The following is a 24700-nucleotide window of genomic DNA, read 5'->3' on the forward strand; positions in this document are numbered from 1 at the left end:
TTCAATAATTATATTATTCTTTCTTCTGTGATTATTGATTATGATTAAAATTATTAAGCACTATGATAATATTGTACTATTTTGCTTATATATATATTTTATGATTTTACACAAAATAGAATATTTACATTAAATTTTATAATTAGTTATTTTAAATTTGAAAAATATTTTGAACACAGTCTTTATTGACATATGATATGAGAGCTTTGATTCCAGTTTTAAATTTGCTTAAACAAATTGTTCTATTTTACACAAAGTTAACCCCTAAAACACTCACTATTTGATGATATAAAGAATGCAAAATATTTGCTTTGAATATTGTCTCATATGATAAATACTTTTTGCTGTTAGTTGTTATTTGCATTATCATGCAGTTTCATCAATAATGACTAAGAGAAGTTTCTTCAGAATGCTGTGAAAACAATACTTCAAATCTCAATTCTTCAGGTCATTTCTCTAACAGAATTTAAATGATTTTCTTAATAAACACCATGCAAGCAAAGCATTATTATTATTTTTTGAATCTATAAAAACTTTTACAATGCTATTTTTAATACAANCCATCCCATTGAAGGATCATCGATGTGATGAACAGCTATTATACATTGGATCCACTAAACGCTCGTTATCTGTCAGATTAAAAGAACACATCGCAGACATACAGCATGGAAGAATAACCACGGCACTCGCTCGTTATGCCACAGATCCAGATATCGAACCTAAGTTTAGTGAGGCTAGAATCATTCACACCACACCACATACGGAACATCTAAGATGGATAGAGGCAATGTCTATATATAAAGCGGCCCGAAACAACAGGTGCATTAATAATAAGGAGGAATTATCTCTATCCCTAGCGTGGGAAATGCTTATACAGGACAGAGAAAATATTCTATAAAAAGAAAAATGTTTACATCGGTAAAATACGCATGCGTATTGATGACGACAGCGGCAGAATTCATCGTATTAGTTGATCGTTTCTCATTCAAATTTGGATTCCATCGAATGTTTTTTGAGTATTTAAGTTTTTTCACCTGAAGAAGAACCTAAGTGGGTTCGAAAACGTTTGTGGGAACTTTTTAACCGGATTTTTGTATTTAATTTCGCACCGTAAAGGTTTGTGGTTGATTAATTTTGCATTTGTATTTTGTTTAATAGACATCTCTCAGCAACAGAAGGTGGTATTGATAGTTCATTAAGTAAAACTAATAACTATATGAAAAGATAATCAGAATATGGCAGTTAACATTTATATTTTCATTCCTATATAATTTACTATTATTATTATAATTTGAAAATACAAGAAATTCTGTAGTTTGACAATATATTGTTCAATGCTAATAAATGAAATTTGTTACCAAACAATTTTTCAATAATTATATTATTCTTTCTTCTGTGATTATTGATTATGATTAAAATTATTAAGCACTATGATAATATTGTACTATTTTGCTTATATATATATTTTATGATTTTACACAAAATAGAATATTTACATTAAATTTTATAATTAGTTATTTTAAATTTGAAAAATATTTTGAACACAGTCTTTATTGACATATGATATGAGAGCTTTGATTCCAGTTTTAAATTTGCTTAAACAAATTGTTCTATTTTACACAAAGTTAACCCCTAAAACACTCACTATTTGATGATATAAAGAATGCAAAATATTTGCTTTGAATATTGTCTCATATGATAAATACTTTTTGCTGTTAGTTGTTATTTGCATTATCATGCAGTTTCATCAATAATGACTAAGAGAAGTTTCTTCAGAATGCTGTGAAAACAATACTTCAAATCTCAATTCTTCAGGTCATTTCTCTAACAGAATTTAAATGATTTTCTTAATAAACACCATGCAAGCAAAGCATTATTATTATTTTTTGAATCTATAAAAACTTTTACAATGCTATTTTTAATACAGATATTTAATTTTTCATTAAACAAAGGAGTAAATTTCAATTGGAATGAGCTGATAGGAAAAGTTAAAAATTAGAATTTTTTGTTTTTTAAGCTGAAATTTTTGGTTTTTTTCATTAACTTACATCACACAAGAAACTTATTGATATAGACTATTACTGTATGTGGATATGTATTTCACAGAATATTCTATGTAAACACGTATATGTGATGTAATTTATAACTTTTATTTGTTTTAATAAGATCTGGATATAAAAAATAAAGACTGAAGAGGGGTCATTAAGACCCAAAATGCATATCCACATCCAATAATAGTCTTATCAATAAAATTTTCTCATGTGATGTAAGTTACTGAAAAAAAAAATTTTAGGCTTAAAAATAATCCACAGAAACTGGTAATAGAAACTATCAATTAAAAATTAGGATTTATATCATTACAAAATTCATTTACAATTAGCATGTTTAAACAGTGTCTACTTTGTGTATTTTAAATTATTTGATCACTGAAATAAATTATTTTAGCATTTACTGCCAAAGAACTTTTGATTACCCCACCTGTAAAATCTATAATATTTATCATTTGTGTTTCAACATATTTTTTTTAATTCTAATAAATTACAAGAAAATTCACTAATCATAAAAATTAATCATACTGACATACCTTCGATTGTACAGATTTTAACTCCAACTATAACAGGTTCATTTTCTCTAACAAATATTCTTGTAGTAGTATCATCCTGAATTCCATTAATAAATCGCCCACGCTTTCCAATTAGAGCACCACAAAACTCTTGAGGAACTTCAAATGTATATGAAAATAGTATATCAGTAGCATTTGTTTCATTACCGCATTGTATATCACTACCACTACCTCCTTTACCACTATCGCTTCCAGAATCCTATAAATAAGAAAAATAAATTTTCATAATTCATATATATATAGCAATATAGCACACAATATTAAAAGGTAAATACAAAACTGAAGCATATTCATTTATAAGAAAATAAAATTGCTTCAATAGAGATGGAATTCAATAAAAATAAATCCAATATTGATTGACAATTGTACAAGTAACTTTGAATTATATCAATCATCATCAAAAGCAGTCAAATGAGAATATGATGAAGGTAGAGTTCAAAAACATGGGATATTTTCCAATTTTAAAGACTTAATTCCATTAAGAAAAGTTCTGAATTTATTTTCTTATAAATAAAAAGCTATAAGAACTAATACATTTAAAAAGGAAACACAAAAATCTTAAATGACTAATTAATTAAAAAGAGAAACATTCATTTGAAAAGTATTAGAAATAAATTGGATACATATACATTGAAGTTCATTTAACCACAAGTTATATTTATTGATAATAATTAACAATTGATAACATTAATTTGTAGCTTAAAAGCTTATTCTGAAAGAGATATAAACTGATCATTTACAAATACAATAATCTCAATTTCTATAGCAAACAGATTTCATAAAAATCTGTCTACAGCTGTTAGCACATTATATATGTATGTCATCGTGTTATAGATTTTATAATTGAATAATATGAAATTCGTAACAGTTCAGGGAGATTACAGTGCTTTCATTTTTTTAATGGACTTCATATCAAAGACAAAGTACATAATAGCAATTTTTGTACTGCATACTATTCTTATTTATAGTCACCAATTTGATATAAAATTTTACCATGAAGTAATCTCTTATATATGTAAAGAAATCACCATGTTAAAAATATACCAAAAAACACTACGTATTCAACAGTTGATAAGATCAATTAAAAAAAATTAAAATATAGAGGAATTGTTCTATTCTAATTCACAATTTATAATGTTTTATAGTTAATAGTTTTTCCATTATTCTAAAAATTAACAATAAATCAATAAGTTGGATGCTGTTAATACTATACGACATTAGTTTTATAGGCTTTTCTTTCCCTTATTCATGAAATATTTCCAACTACTTATAATCATCTATATGCAGAACTAAATACAGTAGAGCATCGATTATCCGAATCAATTGGGGACTGGGGTTGTTCGGAAAATCAATATTTCGGATAACCGATTATGTATGAAAAATATATTAACCTATCCCATGTTGAAATTTTTCTCCGTTGCGTGTTGCTTCGCGTTGAATTTTCGTCGACGTTAAGCCTAACGAAGACTATTGTATCGTTAAAAATTATTTTTTTATTTTGTATGAACAAAATAAATATATTAAAAAATATAAAAACAATAAAAAATTATACTTCAAAAGTTAATTTAGTATCAAAAACGTAAAATATTTGAGTAGTCCAAGACATAGCCAAAGATTGCAGCGCTACAGCACTGGCGAAAATTTAAATTTACCGACTGGAATTCTTTCGGATAATCGACACTCTACTGTACATATATATCTGACAATATTCTCTCTTACATTTTATTTTGTCATTACTCTAAGTCTGGCATTTATTTTTATTCTATATTTTCATAAATATCTAGATTACTGATATTACAGTGCTTTTTTTAAAATATGGCAACAATCAGTAAATGTTGGCATATTTGTCATGTGCATGATTTGGTATCTTGATAGTTTGTGGTATTTGATTCATTGTTTACTCAAGAAAGTGATCTACAAAGTGTGTACAAAGTGATTTGGTATCTGATATCATATTCATAAGTGATTCGAGTATTTATATTGAAATCACCTTGCAAAATGTTGCTGAGTTATATGCTTTGTATTTGTTATCAAAATACAAATATTTTAACAAAACATGTCTCTTGCTATGTTGAAATTTTTGATCTACAAGTCATTTGCTACATTTTGAACCTTTTTTAGGTTGGTTTGTATTGATGTGAGCAATTACATGTTGAAAATATTTCTAATTTCTCAGAGAGAAAAAGCTGTAAAATACTTTGTCATTAAAAGAGAAAAATAATAAGTTTACAAAGATTCACACAATTAATTCATATGTAAAATTAAATCTGAAAGAATTTGTGTCTTTCCTAAACTTAAAATGTGATAAATGCATTTACTGCACTCAAAGTTGGTTTCCCATGGAATTTCAAACTGAGAAATAGTATTCTATTATTATTTGATTAAATACGACTTAATATCAAATTTTTAAAATTTACATTTTATTAAATTTTTCTTAACTGATCTTATGATTTTATTCTCCTAACTATATCTTAACAATTTTTCTAAATTTTTAATTTTTTCTTATAGTTTTGTTTAAAATATTTAAATTGCCATTGAAAGGTAAAAATGTGTAGTAAAGTCAGATTAAAAGACGACTTCAAAATCTGAAATAGCAAATAATAATGTTCAAATTCTAAAACAAAGGACTATATGAAAACTTCTAGCTTTTTTTTCCAGTTTTAGCACGTTTTGCTATTTTAAAAAAAATTCTATTATAAAGCTAATATAATATACATTAACAAAAAAATTTCGTTTGATTATATATTTAATTCTTAATATTAAAAATATTGTGTATAACTGACATATCATACAAAACTTAATTTATGAAAAAACATTTAGAAGATACACATGAATTAAGATAAAAAGCTGAAAGAATAGTCAAACAAAAAATTATTAAAATATTAGAATATATATGAAAATTTCATTGAAATATATAGTTGAAAATATTAACATTTTAATCTCAAAACTAATTAGTTCCAAATGAATCAACAAACAAGTTCAACTTGCAAAAAGAATCAAAAACAATATATTCCAGTTATAAAATGAATAAATTTTTGGCAAATGTTCTACAACATTTTCCAAAAATAATGCTTTTTCTTTGTTACCAAAATTTCCTGATAAAGTATCACACATAAATACATATATATCATTAATATATTTAATTAATCATTAATAGAACTCCAGGATTTGTGTGTAATTGACTATTCAACAACACTGAATTTGCAATTGGAATATAATGTTTCACAATCATAATAATTACACACAAAAATCAAAAAAATCCTGCAGAATAAAAATAAGTGTACACACTTTTGTACCTAGTGGTGTGTACAAACTTCCAGAATTAGATGATGATTCACTAAAAGCCAGCTGCACAATTAATGACTTAAATGTCTAAATATAATTTAGAACAAACTGATGAAAATTTCCAATATATTAGAAATATTTATTATAAAATTTAATATTAAAAGCATTTCTTTAAAAGAAACTTTAACATATTTTTTAAACTTCAATAAATATTCTAATTTAATATCATATACCCAATACAAAAATTTTAAATAATTGTGTATACCTGAGGAACAATTTTAAGCCAGCCAGTTTATTAAAAAAAAAACCTTGAAGTTTTGAGAAAATGAGATTTCACTAATTTATCCAAGTATGAAAGAAAATTCACTATGATTTGATTTAACTGAATAGAAATATTCAAAATTACTTTAACACGTTGACTATTCTCATTTCAACTTCAAAAAAAGATTAATTGAAGACATGAATGGATGAAGATGTTATATTACAAAAATCAAAGCTTTGAGTGAATCGACATTTCAGTTTTGGTTATGTAATAATTTAAATATTTCTACAAACTAGTGTGTTAATTTCTGAGATCTTTGATGGTGGCACATGAGAGAAAAACATTACACTTTCATCCATGCAGGAGACAACTGGGTTTGAATGATTGCAACATAACACCTTCAGCCACTCATTCTGCAACTGCTAACAAAAAAGGTGGGATCTGGCTAGATGCAATTATACACAATAGAGTTTTTAAAACTAGCATAACTGAAAATCAATGAATAAAATATTGCAACAATGCTACTGATTATAACAAGAACTAATTATTAAAATCCTAAGCTATGTATTCATATTGTTCTTAAAACCAAGTTACTGATACACTATTCACATCTTAATTTATTAAAATAAATTTCTATTCAAAATCCAATCTCAAAAACATTCATTGCTTCACACCTGACTCATGTGACAGATGGAAAGTAATTCTGAAAATATATCATTGAAAGCACATTCTATAGCTAAACACCAACCGTATGCCGATGTTTGAAAGCACATTTATAATGAAATGCAAATACAAATTAAAATAAGTCAATAAAACAAAATTTTCAATTATTACTAAAATTATTCAAAAAAATATTGTTATTCTATTTTACAATGACCATAATTAGATGATTATTATTACTAATTATTATAAGTCTTTGTTTTTTGCAACTACTGCATTTTCATGCACTAGTTGCAAAAAAAAACAAATGCACATTAATGTAAATGTTAAAAAAAACAAAAACTTAGCATATTCTCATATTTATCTCATGTCATATGATTAACCAGAAATAAGCTATATTAAGCTATAAAATTTATGTTTACATATAGAGAAAAAATTATTTTACAACTTTTCTAGCTAAGATAAACAATTACTACTGTTTACTTACCTCACTTGGAAAATCAGAGTAGGCACTGTGAGGTAAACTTCCATTGTCTGTTAAACTCTGAACAGAATCACTACAGTCCCCTACATTTATCCCATTCATTTGTTTCTTTGATTTTTTAGAACCAAGATTATCAACTACAGTTTCTTCAACTCCATTACAACCATCTGCATTTTCTCCTTGATTCTGATGCATCTTTTCATTCATTTCTTGCATCATTTTCATCTTATTTATTGATGATCTTCTGCATTCTTTAGTTATCATATGATTCATAAAAGCACTGAATGAGGCTGCTTCTTGACTTGTTAGTGCTTCTGAAGATTGCAATTTCTTCTTACGTTTATTCTTCTTTGTTTTTGACTTTTTACTTTTTCCTGTTGGCTTTTGATTTGTGTTTGAAGGATTGCTGGATACATCAACATTTTTTGTTGTGTTATTAGTTTGATTGTTTTCCAAGCTAACAGATTCTGATTTAGGAATATTGCTAATATCACATAAATGTAAATCTTCAAGTTTGTTAACTATATCACTACTTGTATTACATTTCATTTGAGTATCAGCAAGTAAATGTTCTTTATCTTCTGTTGTATTTTGTTTGGATACTTTCACTGTTTCTTTAAGTTTTAATGTTCTATTTTTTTGTGTATTAGTTTGAACTGTTCCTGCCATTTTTTGTGTACTTTTACCTGAACCACTTTCAATACGCATCACTATTGATGCTGTGGTATAAAGTCAACTTATTAGATATTATATCACTTGTATAAAGACCAATTAAAAGGTAAATTAAAGCAATCCAATTAAAATCACTTTTTCCCTTGATGAAGATACTCTGAAAAGAAAAATTTTAATCAATTAGTTCAAATTATGAATCAATAAATAATTCAAATTCAATTTATGAATGGTAAAAAAAAATTAATTATTTTCTATATATACATTACAAAATCAATTATTATTAAAATTATTTTTATTTCTAATTGTTAAAAAATAAGTGAAAGGAGTAAATTTCACAAAAAATAACAAATAAAGACAGTCACAAAGAGAATGCATAAAAAAACTATCAAAGTTTTAATATCTGTATTAATTATTGGACATATTCACAATGTACAAGTTAATTGTGATATAATGATATTCAATAAACTTAATAAAAATTCTTATAATCATATTTGCAAGCAAAGCTATTAAATCCAATTTTGTGTTAGTCAACAAAACTAAATATGTGAAAATGTTCACAAAGAATAAAAAAATTCTTTGAAATTCGTATTTCATATTCATAAGATTATTATACTTAACAGGAATTATTTATGACAAACAAATCTCTTTAGAAATATACACATATCCAACTATTATGAAAACATGAACTACAATTCTACAGTACCAAATTTAGAATTGATGTTTGCAGAAATGTAGCCATAAGTTTGTTTGGGGATCACATGGCTAATGGATTGCATACACTTATCGTAAGTAGATAGACTATTGTAAATATGCAATAACCTGTGGTTACTAGAAACACATTTTACATGAAGCAACCATACTGATATGGCAGCTCTTTGAAGTCAAACACAAACCAGTGAAAAACAGTTTATTATTCTTTATATCAACTGTTCATGTATCCTAGTATTTATGTCTGATGCACCAGTTTTCTGTTTCATCCAGTGGTCAATAGCTTACAACGTTCTTTTTACACTGTTTACTTTTAAACTTGAGTGGAGCAGCAGAGGGGCAGAAGAGCATTAGTATGGGAAATACCATCTCATGAGGAAACATCCTCCATGTGTGCAATATATTTAAGTGTATGTATATTTCCTTCAAAGATATTCAGACAGTTTATGCAAATTTATGAACAATTTGAATAAATAAATTTTTTATATATAATCATAGAATCTGTTGTTTTCTAGAACTTCCTGAATTGTTTTTGAATGAAATATTCCCAAAATAAATTTTATTTTGGATAGTAATCTTGTATATATGATAGAAGTGCCATGTATGTAAACATCTACAATGGCACAAATGATTACAATAAATCTTATGAATTTAATTTCTCTAATTCTGATACACTATCAATGGCTAGTATTAAATATTTTCTGGAAAACACAAAAAATGTATATTCTTATAAATGATCCATTAATATTGTTATATAAAATTGATTCACATATAAGTGATTTTAAAATGCTTACTAATAAATGTTTAATGTTTACTTTATAAATGTTTACATTAACTATTACAGATGTAAAATTCTGTCAAAATTCTTAATTTTTTTTTTATTTAAAAATGTTTAGTTGTGTTTAGAAATAAAATTTTCTATTTTAGAATTATTTTTATAAATTGATTTTCCACTTTAAAACAAATTAAAATTCTAAAGTATGAAAAAGTTCCACACAGAAATTTAATGTATATAACTGTATACATAAATATGTTTAAAAGAAAAACAAGCTTATGCCTTCTCACATACAAAACAGTTTGACAATTAGGTGGCTTTTATAATTTGCCAGGGGCAATGATATAACCGGTTATACAATTTGTTTACTCACTTCACCTGTCTATTATCATATTTGTAAAGTTTTATTAAAGATTTAATGTGTGTATATTATATATATGTATAAAATCAAACACTTTCTCAAACATTTACAGAAAATTATTGCATTAAAATATTACAGTGGAACCCCGGTTAACGAACTTAATCCGTTACGCGACTCCGTTCGTTAACCGAATTGTTCGTTAACCGAAGCAATTTTTTCCATAGAAATTAATGCAAATGCAATTAATTCGTTCTAGTCTCCGAAATTTTTGTCATTTTATTTGAAATATACAGTAATTTTCTTTGATGAAAATGTACAAAAACGTAGTATCTATCATTACAGCAGCAAACATGTAAACTTTGTTTAATAATACCTTCGTTTGTTGTAGTTGGTGGCAGAAAAGTGAAGATATACGAACCTTAATAATTAGAAGGGGAATCCCCTCCAAAAAATAACGGGTAGCACTTCATCGGAAGATTCTTCGAGTCGAAGTTTCTTTCGGTAAAAACCCACCAGTGGCTAAGTGGTCTTCGTACCTTGAACACCGTTCGTTCGTGGGTTCGCACCTTGCTGAGACGGGCTGGCTACGTGGAGTTTTCCGGGATTTATTCACGTCTGTAACGCCTAAATAGGGGCCAGTTTCCCTTAAAAACACCTCCCAGAAGGCATTTCACTCTAGTCAGATCGCCCAAATGTTGCGTTGCCATAACTTAACAATGAAACAAACTCTTTCCGTAAGGAACAAGAAATTGATCTAAAGTTGATTGTCTTACTCTTTTAATCAAAATTTTTCTCAAATGCGATAGCGCATTGTCGTTTTCTATTGCCACTATGACTTTTTTCTTTCTTTGATACCATATTGATTAAATATATAAATCACAAAACTGAAAAAAAGAAGTATAGCACAAACACTCGGAAAAGCAATGCTTAACTCGCGCATGCCTAACACCAACTAAAATTTGATACAATATACCGTTACGTTCGTTATCCGAATTTTGTTCGTTATCTGAGACTAAATTTTTGCAAAATAAAAGTTCGTTAACTGATTTGGTCGTTAACCAGGACGTTCGTTAACCGGGGTTCCACTGTACTAAGTGTTCTTTATAAGTATATAAATTACATAGCTGTTAAAATTGATTTGTCATAAAATAACTGAATATAAAATTTTAGAAACTTATAAGTTTTAACTATGTTTAAAATAACCAGAAACTTAAAAAATTTTAAGGTAATAAATGCATTAAATCCTACATCGATGTGTTTTTTATAACAACTTTAACAAGATAGCCTTGATGCCACCTATTCAAAATTTTCTTAAAATCAAATTTATTAATGAAAATTTTATTTGAAATAATCTAACATTTTCAATTCAGGCAGAAGAAAGTAATATATATCAGTAGTAGACTTACATCATAAAAAGCATTTTCTTTAAAAACTAACAAAGAATGCAATATGAGAATAAAACATGAACTATACTAATAATTTTATTAAAGATTCCTTAAAGCAATTTCAAACTTAACATGTAAAAGAAAATGTCAAACATATACTACTAAAGTTTTACATTCTGTTTGAATTCTTTAATTAATTTAAGGATTCGATTAATTCTAAACTGTTTTTTTTAATATTTACGTATTTCATACTTTAAAAAACACATTAAACAAGCATGTCACAGAAAATGTAATAAATTAAATGATCTTCAAATCAAAGTGTTGTATAACTACTTTGTTAATATAGATTGTTTTAACTTTATATGCTGAAACAGTAGACCTAGTTTAGATTTACATTCAAATAACACGATATAAAAATTAATCTGATGGATTACATAAACTTTAATTTGTTGTAAAAATTAAAAAATATCTCCAAATAAAAACTGACTTAGGTCACTTTCATAATCACTAGCACATATATAAACAATCAAACACCCAATTTTTACATAATGCCAAACAATTGCCATATTATTGGGCTATAATGAGGCTAATTTAGATGCAAAATAAATTGATTAGAGGTAGGCAGTTATGCCACTATTTCATTATAATTATAATAAATAAATAAATTTTAATTTAGAATTTCTGGAAAAAAAGCAGTTCAGACTCAAACAGATGCGCTCTCAATTATGCTACTCCATCTGACCTTTGTATCAAGCAATGTTTCCATACATCTACAGACCAATATTTTACAATATCATACAGATGTTTAATATTTAAAAAATTCAGATTTTTATCTCTCATTTCACTTAAACTGAGAGATAAACAGGAAAAGGTCCAAGTGGTTTTATCGATACGATAGAAACATCTTGTTATTCTCATTACACCATAACAAATAACTCTTCCATCAATATTTAAGATAAAACAAAATAAAAATATATCACAGGATACAAACTATTAATAGTAAGAAAATTACAAAAACATATGCCTTTGAGATTAAATTCTTAACCTTAATACTAGTGATACAGTAACTGTTTTTCTTAAAGTTTAAAATTGTAATATATTAAACAGAGCACTTTTTAAATAATTTTCAAAAAAATCTAAATTATAATCTCTAGCAGACAGTAAGGACTTTGAAAATTGCTTAAGAATGCAATTTAAAATATATTAAACATTTGGAATTTTGAACCAACCAACATACATACATATTCACTTTAACAGGAGATAAGATAATCTGATATTTATGATTTAATAAAACTACAACTTTTCAAGGACAAAGTGAAAATTAGCTTACACTATAAATCAAATATATGATTCATATATTTAATTCACGATGACAAGATTATTATTATTATATATTTTTATAAAAACATTTTATATGATTTAAGTTACTACAAAAATATTTATAAAATCTGTTTATATTTCGCGCACACACAAAACTTTATTTACAGAACACGTGATTAGTTGTAAATTTCGCGCCAAATTATCACGTGATTATGTTAATTTCACACGTAGGAAGGGAAAAATGAGCACAAAGTTATAAAGCCAAATATTAACAAAGCGTCGATTATGGTTATTAAAAAAAAAATGAACTCGAAATTGAAAATCTAGATTTTAAGTTTGAGTGGGAAGCACCAGGAAACTAAGCAATGTGTGTCTGGTTACAAAAGGATTTTGTCTCCATAGCAACCGAGAACGAAGGAACCCGAGTAACTGGAAAGTCGTACAAAGCGGGGCTCAGCAGACAACAATGCTAAATAGTATGAAGTTCGCTGAACTCTAGATTCGCCCAGTCAAGAATTTTACGAAAACGAGTTTTGAATTTACAAAGTTTCATCTTCGTATCTCTGATTCCTTCCGATACGAAAAGTATCAATTCGTTTACGTAAGTAACAGGTGAAAGAAGAGAATTTTTTCCCGTCGCCTAACCAAACACCTGCCATACAGGAAGTGATTAGACACTTATCTCAAATTGTACTGTACCTACACGTAAAACTTCGACATAATTATTTCAATTAGATAAACAATAAATTTCTCTATACTTTGCGTACTTTTCAGAGTTATGCGAAAGAATTTTTCGTAAAAGTTGGCCGCCGACAGGTTTTGGAACGATACTAAAAAAGCTAAAAACGCGATCAGGACGATGACTCGGAGCAACATGTCGGCTATAAAACTTACAGAAAACGTCACAGAATTAGTTCAAGACTAACGTTTTTCGAGTTTAAACGCCTAGAAAAGAATCCCGTAAAGGTTTAGAAGGCTAAAATTTTCGAACTAAAGCGCTAATTTGTGAAATAACTTCGAATTTTCGGTAACTTCTCCGCGAATCGCAAAACGGGCGACAATTGTTAATATATACAAGTTTAGATCGTGAAAGGTGGTAAACTTTCCAGAATTTCAAGGTCGTCGTATCTCGTTCGTGCATCTTTGAATTAACTTCAGTCGATAAACAAAATTTACGAAGAAAAAAAAAATCCGAGCAAATTTACGATTTAAACTTATCAATTTTAAGAAAAATTATATCACTTAACACATCTATAAATCTTTGGTTTCGGGTAAATCAATAAGGAATGAGTCACAACTTCGTCGTAAAAAAACCGATTACTAAACATGATGCAAACTTATCAATTAGGGGAAAACGTTATAAGTTAAAATATGAATTTATAAACGTGTAAATCACACTTTAAACATTTATAAATATTATCACAACTTAATAACCTTTTATTAAAATAATAAATGGAAAATGAAGATAGAAAATGGATAAGCAAATTATTTTCGGTAATTTTCTACTTTAAAAAAATCGCGTTTTAAATTAAAAAAAGAAAAACAACCCACTGATCATTCACCTCAAAAGTCTAAGTCATTAGTGGATTATTGTTTGAAAATATTGTGCGCTTTCAACATAATCAATGGCATTTAATTGGTACCGTTCTTGCTTAAATTTAAATATTCTGCAAACCGATTAATCATTTTCGAGTCCCAATTTTATTTAAATATATGTTTTTTTTTTTTTTCCTTTTCCACGCGGGAAGCAAAATTAGGAAAATTCTAGACTTCAGACAAATCGATAAGCGTTTTAGACGAGACATTGGTAAAGTCGAACACCAAAGAAAACGTCTTAGTCATTAAAAACGTATAACTTATATACTTCGGAATGGAACGAAATTTTTCGAAATTTACTATAACCTGAATGGGAGAAAAATGCAGTGAAGTCTGCAGAGAAAAGAGTTTTATGTATATAGATATAAATGCTGAATTTAGTCGAGCGTACAAAAATGTTCTGGACATTCTGTTCTAGGTCAAAATTATCCAAACTGGTATCACTGTGTAATCGAGTCGAACAAAGACAGGAAGTGCAGATTAGAACTTGTTCAATATACCTGAGACAATTACAATATTTAAAAACAAACAAAAATTTTTTTTATATATTATACGTTTAAATTACTTATAGTGCCAGTAACATTTTATCAAATCACAGAAGAACTAAAAAAATCTGATGGAAAAAGTTTATAATTTAAGATTTTTAAATATTAATTTTAATGATTTTAACAGTTATTTATAAGCATTGCTTTCAATTAAATGACTAACAGTATTTAGTTCCTATTAAATTAGCAACAAAATTTTAACACATTAATTTTAGAAAAAAATGAAAAAATTTCTTAAACTCAGATCCAAAATTATCTAATTATCAAGTCAATTTAACTACATATCTAATTTTGACATATTTAATTTAGTTTTAATGGGAATTTGATTAAATTAATTTAAAAATCTACAAGCTGGATTATATTAAAACTAATTTTACCAATATTAGCTTGAACGTAATCCTGTTTGGTTACTAAAAAATAGTCGACTTTAGTTATAAATTAATTCAATAGAACTTTATGTAATTATATCAAGTAATATAATAATTTTAAAAAATCACAAATGAAAAAAGTTGAACTTTAATATCAATTACAAAACAATATGGAATCATTTGAGATTTCATCTTTGATGCAATCAAACATAAAATTCAAAACAAATTTTTAAAAATATTAGACTTGTTTTGAATTATTTTGTTTTTCTTTACAAGCAAATTTTGAATTTCTGCCAGATAAAATTTCCAAACAGGAAAAAACTATTAGATCATGTATTTAAATTCAGATTAATACAAGCACAAAGAAATAATTTTATCAAATTTAATCCAGTATTAACAAATTTATACAAAATTAAATGCATTATTTCCCCATAATGGAATAAACATACACAATTCTAAAAAATTAAGTTTGCTATAATTTATGAAAATAATTAAAAAATATATATATGAAATTCATAAAATTATGACCATCTTGCAGAGGTTCAAATTTTTGAAAGTTTGTTAATAAGATTAATTTTTATGCAAATTTTTAATATTTGATTTTAAAATTTTACATGTAAATTGCATTCTTTTCTACCACTACATAGGAATTACCTGAGATACTGGGATAATGCCAGACCTTGTCAATAAAAAGAAAAAACATTAGGTCCAATGACTTAGTATGAATGGAAGCCTGCCAAATGTCTTACATCATTGAAAATAGGGTCAACAAAATGTAATCAAACTTTTAAATATGTTTAAAAAAATTTAATGGAGAAGAATCAAATGTATTTGTATAGCTAAATGATGGATAAGATGATTTGGCTAATAGATTATATCAAAACTGAGAAATATTATTTTTGGCAAATGGTTTAGACCAATTCTTTCTATTACTAATTTAGATCAGTTAAAACGAAGCCAAAGTTATATTTGCTTTCGTTTGTGAAAATTCATTTGAATCGAAGTTTTAAATTTTACATTCCCGTACGAACATATTTAATATTTTATAAGAATTATACAATTCTAATTCTGCAATGTATAGATAGAAATGTTTACATATCATAAATTAATCCATTTTTCAATATTAAATTTAACAATAAATTGTCATTACATATGAATTTGTACAAAGAATGCAGTAAATCAGAAAATCAAAGAATTTATATTTTTGTATGATTTCCTATATATTTCAAGGAAAAATCCTAAAAAATATATAGACGTTTCATATATTTTGATAAATTTAAATAATAACGGCAATTTTAGTTTTTATGATCTTCAATATCAAAATATCCTTTTTTTATAACAAAATCATTAAATATAAATTACATAATTATTATACAAATTATGGTAACTTAGGAACAGAAAAGTACTTGTATATTAATCATCATGCAAGCAAAATAATAATTATCCATAGCATAAAATAATTTTTAAAAAATTATAATTTGTACAGAAAATAAATTTTTAATAATGACATCTAACATGTAAACTTTTAAAATTGTTTAAATCCCAAGAAATGTATTCAAAACATTTTACATGGAAAGTTTAAAATAAACAATTAAACTGAAACTAAACAACTCATGTATAGTATATATATCATTAATGAATTAAAGGCACAAAACTGGATCAATTCAGTTCACGTAAATTTTCCTAGATTTTCGTTATACCCTATTTCCAATGAAGCGTGTTTCATATGATTTCATTTCCAAATAAATTTTTAATTATATTTTGTTACAAAAATACATTAAATAGTATTATAGGGAAAAAATCAAATTAGAACCAAATGTTTTTGAAAGTGTAAAATTTTAATTTTCTCTAATTAAATTCAAGATATGAGTCATATAAAAAGGTACTTTAATTATTAAACAAAGAACTGAATAATATACATATATTAGTATGAATGGATAGTGTTGATGTAATGCTTGCATCAAAAAAAATCTTAGCACCTAAAGTGTTAAATTCTATTTATTAAAAATTTGAATCATTTTATATTCATTTCAATGCCAATTTAGTTATTATACCTTATTATCTAATAATCTCTTCAATATAAGAAATAGAAGTGATTATTCTAATAAAAAAATAAGATAGTAATTTATGAATGAAAAATTTTGCATTTCTCATTCATAAGTCACTTNTCTGGAAAACACAAAAAATGTATATTCTTATAAATTACATAATTATTATACAAATTATGGTAACTTAGGAACAGAAAAGTACTTGTATATTAATCATCATGCAAGCAAAATAATAATTATCCATAGCATAAAATAATTTTTAAAAAATTATAATTTGTACAGAAAATAAATTTTTAATAATGACATCTAACATGTAAACTTTTAAAATCGTTTAAATCCCAAGAAATGTATTCAAAACATTTTACATGGAAAGTTTAAAATAAACAATTAAACTGAAACTAAACAACTCATGTATAGTATATATATCATTAATGAATTAAAGGCACAAAACTGGATCAATTCAGTTCACGTAAATTTTCCTAGATTTTCGTTATACCCTATTTCCAATGAAGCGTGTTTCATATGATTTCATTTCCAAATAAATTTTTAATTATATTTTGTTACAAAAATACATTAAATAGTATTATAGGGAAAAAATCAAATTAGAACCAAATGTTTTTGAAAGTGTAAAATTTTAATTTTCTCTAATTAAATTCAAGATATGAGTCATATAAAAAGGTACTTTAATTATTAAACAAAGAACTGAATAATATACATATATTAGTATGAATGGATAGTGTTGATGTAATGCTTGCATCAAAAAAAATCTTAGCACCTAAAGTGTTAAATTCTATTTATTAAAAATTTGAATCATTTTATATTCATTTCAATGCCAATTTAGTTATTATACCTTATTATCTAATAATCTCCTCAATATAAGAAATAGAAGTGATTATTCTAATAAAAAAATAAGATAGTAATTTATGAATGAAAAATTTTGCATTTCTCATTCATAAGTCACTTGTTTATCAAACTGTAGTTATTTTTCCTTAACTTAAACAGGAAATTTTTATTTTGCATTGATTTCCCCAAGGAGCAATTACATAGTAAACGAAGTATTTAGTTGTGATTAAATTATCCAGTCATTGTACAATTATTCTAATGAATGTTGTATAAAGTTCTAAATATTATTGCCAAGTTAATGTAATGCTTATTTCTTTAGAAGTATTAATTCAATTTTCTACAATGAGATGTTAGAATCATCACATACGAGTCACTTAGATTTTACAAATACATGAGCTGTTCACAGCCAGGCACACCTATTTGTAAAATCTAAGTGACTCATACAACATGGAATTCATATAAAACGGAATAATCNGTACGAGTCACTTAGATTTTACAAATACATGAGCTGTTCACAGCCAGGCACACCTATTTGTAAAATCTAAGTGACTCATACAACATGGAATTCATATAAAACGGAAAAATCAACGGTGTTATAGGGGAGGTCGACTGTATTTATAAATTTATACTATTTATAGTTACATTTAGTTTGGAAATTTTAAATAATTATTTTACAATCTGGATTCAATATCATAATCTTGTTTAATGTAAGCAATCAGCTTAATCCTCATTTTATCATGAATGTTCAAAAACTTTCTATTTAGCAAGTGATTAAAATGATGTTTTTTGTTAATTTTTAATCTGTTTTAATTCAATTAAGAATGTTTGATGTCTTGTTAGATAATTTATTTAGATCTTATCCAGCTCTTGTTTTTAGTATGACAAAATTGTAAAGTACTGTATTTGAAAAGCATTCTTATATTAAAACATAAATAATGCTTAGTGTTCCTGAACTAATTTATATAGATTAGTGGTAAAACAGTAGTTCATAGTAACTTCAATATTTAATAATCATTAAAATAACATTTAAAAAATTTTCCTAATTAGAATTTTGTAAATTTATCATTCAGAGATTTACAATAAACCTGTTTCTATCATCCTATATCAAACTTGCATTAGTAAGATGTCTCAAAAGAATAACATTTTAATGTCTTTATGTGAAAATCTCAAAAGAAAAAATGTGACAACTAGAGTAAAGTCAACTCTCCATTACAAAGAATTAGGATGAAATTTAATTCTTACCTTTCACCTAACCAAATTGGAGTAATAAGTTAAAACAATACAAACAGGTATTCATAAATCAGTTTCTGTACAATCCTTCCGTTAAGAAAAATCAATTTAAAACAAAAGAACACAGAGAAACTCAAAAAAAAAACAAGTAAAACTTGATTTATAATAATATGAAAGTCAAAAAAATAAATAATTTAGATAATTTATTAGAACAAACAAAAACTAATGGAGAATTTGGAGTAATTGGTTTCATACAAAACTAATAAAAACTATCACAAATTCACAATTATACCATTTTTAGTGTATATGCATAAACACATTCTAACAAAGCAATTACATATTTTCATATAAAATTACTTTTTTCAGTTATCAATTTGTAAAGTAAAGTTTATTGTGATTAACATAAGAAACAACACTTTCTATAACTTAAATTCTATATTTGCAACTGTAAACAAATTTTATTAAATCTAAAACCCTCTGTTTACAACTATATCTGTCCATTTGAAATAAAATTCTACCCATAAAATTTTTTGTTTTACTTAATTATAAACGAATGTTTATAATTTTATAATAAAATCCTTTAAACACATTTGATTTAATGTATGAAAATTAATCCAAGAAATTTCATTTCTAAAATATACGTACTGTATATATTTTAGAAATATTCTATATTATGTATACATGTATGTGTACTTTATATGAAATGATATCAAAACAGGATTATATAAACATATATATTTTTTTCTTTCGTAAAAAGCGCATCGGGAGGTGACGCCATTTTGTTTTTTAATCTGGCAGCGTGACCGAAAGACATTTCATTTTAAAATTTAAAAGAAATGTATTCACATTGAAGTGAAAGTTATGTTGGATACGATTAATTGTTTGTTTTTGTGAATTTCTGAGTTGTTAACTTTATCAACTAGCCTTCGAAGTAATTAACGCAAACTACAGATAACATTCACGTGTTAAAACCACGTGGTCAGATTAAAAAATACATATGCGCTCTTAAATATGGCTACTGATACCGCTGCGTTCGAGAATGCATGATTTTCTTTNAGTTAAAATTTAAGATAGAAAGTTTTATTAATAAATTTGAATAGACTTCTTAAATAAGAAAGCCTCAAAGATATTCATAAATTTAAAAGCTGATACAGATGGACTTGAATTGAAAAAAGCGCATCGGGAGGTGACGCCATTTTGTTTTTTAATCTGGCAGCGTGACCGAAAGACATTTCATTTTAAAATTTAAAAGAAATGTATTCACATTGAAGTGAAAGTTATGTTGGATACGATTAATTGTTTGTTTTTGTGAATTTCTGATTTGTTAACTTTATCAACTAGCCTTCGAAGTAATTAACGCAAACTACAGATAACATTCACGTGTTAAAACCACGTGGTCAGATTAAAAAATACATATGCGCTCTTAAATATGGCTACTGATACCGCTGCGTTCGAGAATGCATGATTTTCTTTTGATATTTTACACGCATTTCATTTATTTTACTCGTTTATATTAAATTAACGAAATCAGAAGCGCTTTAAACTGATATTATGTATATGTAGTCGCTAAATAATTGTGCAATTTTTAGTTATACCTAGTAGATGATTCATTGGTTTTACTGTTCATTGTACTAAATTCCGTTCTGACTCAATAATTAAAAACGAATAAATTCGTTTTTAATTAGCTTTACTAAAATCTTTCCGAAATAAATTAATATAAACATAATTTAAAATAAAATGGCAACAAACTGATTAACAACGCAAAACTACCATATGTCAATTGATTGCTGAGAATAGCGATGATAAATACCTATAGAGAATATTAAATTCTTGCATATGATTTACTTATATGCAAGAATTTAATGTATTTTTACATTTCTTAGCATAACAAATAGAAAATATACAATTTGAGAAAACATGGCATTAAATCTTATTCTATAAAAGTTTTATAGTTTAATCCTTTATCTACTCTAAGTAGATTCAGCTATATCATCAATTAGAGAATAAAAGAATTAATATAAGAAATTGTTTAAAAAAATTTTTTTTAAATTGTGCATTTTTAAATATGACATTTTGCATAAACACACCATAATATAGTTGAGATAATTACATATCTGACTACCATATAAGATAAAAAGTTTACTTCCATGATTGCTAAATTTCTTTTTGATGTTCAACCTCTAACTCTATGTAGTATCAGGCTCCTGCAATAAGCATCTAGAATAATCTTGAAAATGAAATGGCCAGATTACTTCTTTAACATCACTGGTTAAGCAAAACCAATGAAACTGGCCAGTCACTGGTTGCAATGCAATTTGACAAATATTTTTAATAACTATTAAATTTTAGCACATTTACAAAAGCTACAATAACCTAACTATATTTATGGAGGATTCCACTTTACTTAATGTTAATTATAAGAAAATAAAACTAAAGACAAAATACTAATTCTTTTGTAAATCATATTTATGAAATATAACTCAAATGCATATGCAAACATTATAATTTAAAACAAAAAACTTGTATAATTTGATTAAAACTTTTAAAACTACATCATTTAAGAAAAAAACCATTTACAGAAATCTTCAAAACATTTTATGGCATGTGCTGTTAATCAATAATGTCAGACACTATTTACAATTTGATCAGGTGCAAAATGATGTGATCAGCAAAACAATTAAGTTGTCATACTGTACTTATTCAACTACAGAACTTTAATTCATAATTCAGCACTACTAAGCCATTGCCTGATTGTAGAAAATATATGGAGTAAGCAAAAGATTCAGTTATTAGCAAACAGATAAATTATTTGCTATAAAAATGCTACTTTTCTTCTTTATTAGATTCATAATTATTAATTTAACAATGCCAAAAGATCATATATTATTTCTAACACTTTTAAAACATTTATTAGTATTCTATTGATCATACTTACCTATGAATAAATTTATTTACTTATCTACTGAAGTTTACAAATTTACTGTTTTATTTACAGAAATGAATCATTTTAAGAAAACTATTTGAGCATAATGTTCCTACTAAATATAGTTCATATACTAGCACTATGTTATTATTAGCTTTAATTTCTTCAATGTTTCTAAACAGATTAATAACAAATGTTCTAAACAGATTAATAAATATATCAAATCAATAGAATATAGCCTGAAGCAGATTACTGGTAATTTACCATTATATAAATTTAATTAATTTTTAATATAATATACTGTAGGTTTTTACAAAAATATTGTTTAAATGATAAAAAATTTTGCTTCCTGCATATAAAATTGGTACATTTCAACTTTAATGACTATATTACAGATTAATGTTAATCTATAACTATAGTAACTTCTGAAGAGTTAAATAATTCAATAAAAAACAAACCTTTACAAAATTATATTAATTCAGCTGTAAAGACGGAAGTATTTAATTCTTATTTTACGTGCATGCAACAGAAAGACAATTCCAATCCAAGTTTTTTGCTAAGAAACAGCAGTTGATTATCAATGTGTGTTAAAAATTTATTAGATGATTTTGGCCAAAATGGAACATGGCAATTCTGTCTTCAACTCTACAAATGGATTGACTACACAACTAGTAAGCTCAAATAATTAAATTTAAAACTATTGGCTGCTTTCTAAATGAGTAAACATGTATAATGCTTATAGTAAATTATTATTTTGATATACAAATGACAACCAATAAATTAGTGAGATTATGATTTTGATACATGACTCATGAAATCTATTTAATAGTAATACAAGCTAAATGAAAATGCTAATAAAATGTTCCAGTTTACATTTTGATAAGTCTTTTATTCATATAACTTTAAAAAAAATGTATGATTAAAAACATTCAAAGATTTCATGGTCTTAATATAATAAGTGAGAGTTAAAATTTAAGATAGAAAGTTTTATTAATAAATTTGAATAGACTTCTTAAATAAGAAAGCCTCAAAGATATTCATAAATTTAAAAGCTGATACAGATGGACATGAAATTAAGACAATAGCAAACATTGTCATTTTAATTTTGCTAACTATGCAGAGCAACTTACATATTTGAAGTTTTAATCAAATTATATAAATTAAATTACAGTTACACTACTTTTTATTACAGATGCTGAATTACACATGTGATTGTGGCTTTTGTGATTAAGTATTTGAACTATATTCATTTAGATAAAATTTTATATCTAGGCTTTTTAAAAAATAATTTTTTTTTATTTCTTAATACTGTTTAAGCAAATTTTAAATGACATTGTTAAACTTTTTAAAAGTAATTCACATATTTTTTACTGAAATCTATCCGGAAATTAATACTTATTTATAAGTAGATGTCAATACTAATAAGTACTTTAAGACCTGATATGGAACAGATTAAAATATCAAAAAGGTCAATCTCACAAAAAGTCAAAGAATTTCTTTGTCCTTGGCTGAATAATGTGGTCTATTATTTTAAAAATTTATGATTTATTAGAATTAGAAAACCTGATTGAGAAACCTGTTAACACCCAATTAGAAACAAGTTTCCATGTGAACTAGAATCAAATCTTTAATATATTGGATTTTAAATGTTACACACACATTTGTACTTTATCAAATTCTCAAGTATACATTATTTCACGTAAGTCTCTCTCTAGTATTTTCATTATAACATGAAATTTATTAAAAGGGTAAATATTGAAATCTATATACTTAACTGTTTTAAAACAAATTTTATAAACTGAAAATTATACTGCACTGTTCCATTCTTTTAGTAAAGTTTGTTAGCCTGACTTGTGTAAATTGAAAACAATTTTAATGGAATTAAAAACCAAAAGAACTTTGCTTCCTATATTTAATTTTTCATTTAATGTAAACAGTAATAATACAGTATTACTTAAGTATACTTATTGTTTTTATACAACAAACTGTACTGAAAATGATAACATGAATTAAGTTGATTTATTAATTAATGTGCTGTTAAAATTATATTTTCTGTAAAAAATTGTACTTTATAAATTTCATATTCTTTGGTAGTTACAATACAAAATATAAAGTTATACTTAACAGTTACAATTATGTTAAAGACATTGTTTCAATTCACAAGGAAACATATCTTAACATTAAGTCAAAGAAAATGCATCTAAAAGGAAAAAATTGTCCAAAAATAATATATCCAAAATAATTGCATTTTACAATATTATTTCAGTACAAGAAGAACATTAACTGAACTATTTTATAAATTATTGTAAAATGTTACTACTATTTGAAACTTTACTTTAAAAGTATCATTTTAATATTTAACACCCTTTAGACAGTTTTTGTTTTTGACAAAAATCAAAATGTTCAGATATAATTCATACCTGCACAGAACTTTTTACCCTTATTTTAGTTACTGAATATTTTTTTTTTTATTTGAGTTATACTACTCCANTTTATTAATTAATGTGCTGTTAAAATTATATTTTCTGTAAAAAATTGTACTTTATAAATTTCATATTCTTTGGTAGTTACAATACAAAATATAAAGTTATACTTAACAGTTACAATTATGT

The 24700-nt window shown here is 25.6% G+C and overlaps 1 protein-coding gene across 4 annotated transcripts in view; it reads right to left on the reverse strand.

The window, feature by feature from the left end:
* The window catches only part of LOC111620286 (A-kinase anchor protein 1, mitochondrial-like), a 43126-nt gene that overhangs the window by 14481 nt on the left and 3945 nt on the right, over positions 1 to 24700 (reverse strand). For 3 of the 4 annotated variants that reach the window (XM_023362186.1, XM_023362187.1, XM_023362185.1), the window contains exons 2-3: positions 7318 to 8143; positions 2585 to 2822 (exon numbers count right to left, since the gene is read on the reverse strand). In XM_023362186.1, coding sequence (XP_023217954.1) covers positions 2585 to 2822; positions 7318 to 8022 — 943 coding nt within the window. In that variant the 5' untranslated portion in view covers positions 8023 to 8143. Of the gene's footprint in view, positions 1 to 2584; positions 2823 to 7317; positions 8144 to 13302; positions 13750 to 24700 lie in introns of those variants that run through there. The other variant, XM_023362188.1, reaches the window with a different exon arrangement.

This window comes from Centruroides sculpturatus, unplaced genomic scaffold (assembly GCF_000671375.1).
Source record: "Centruroides sculpturatus isolate CEXI.00-Female unplaced genomic scaffold, Cexi_2.0 scaffold4, whole genome shotgun sequence".
Taxonomy (NCBI): domain Eukaryota; kingdom Metazoa; phylum Arthropoda; class Arachnida; order Scorpiones; family Buthidae; genus Centruroides; species Centruroides sculpturatus.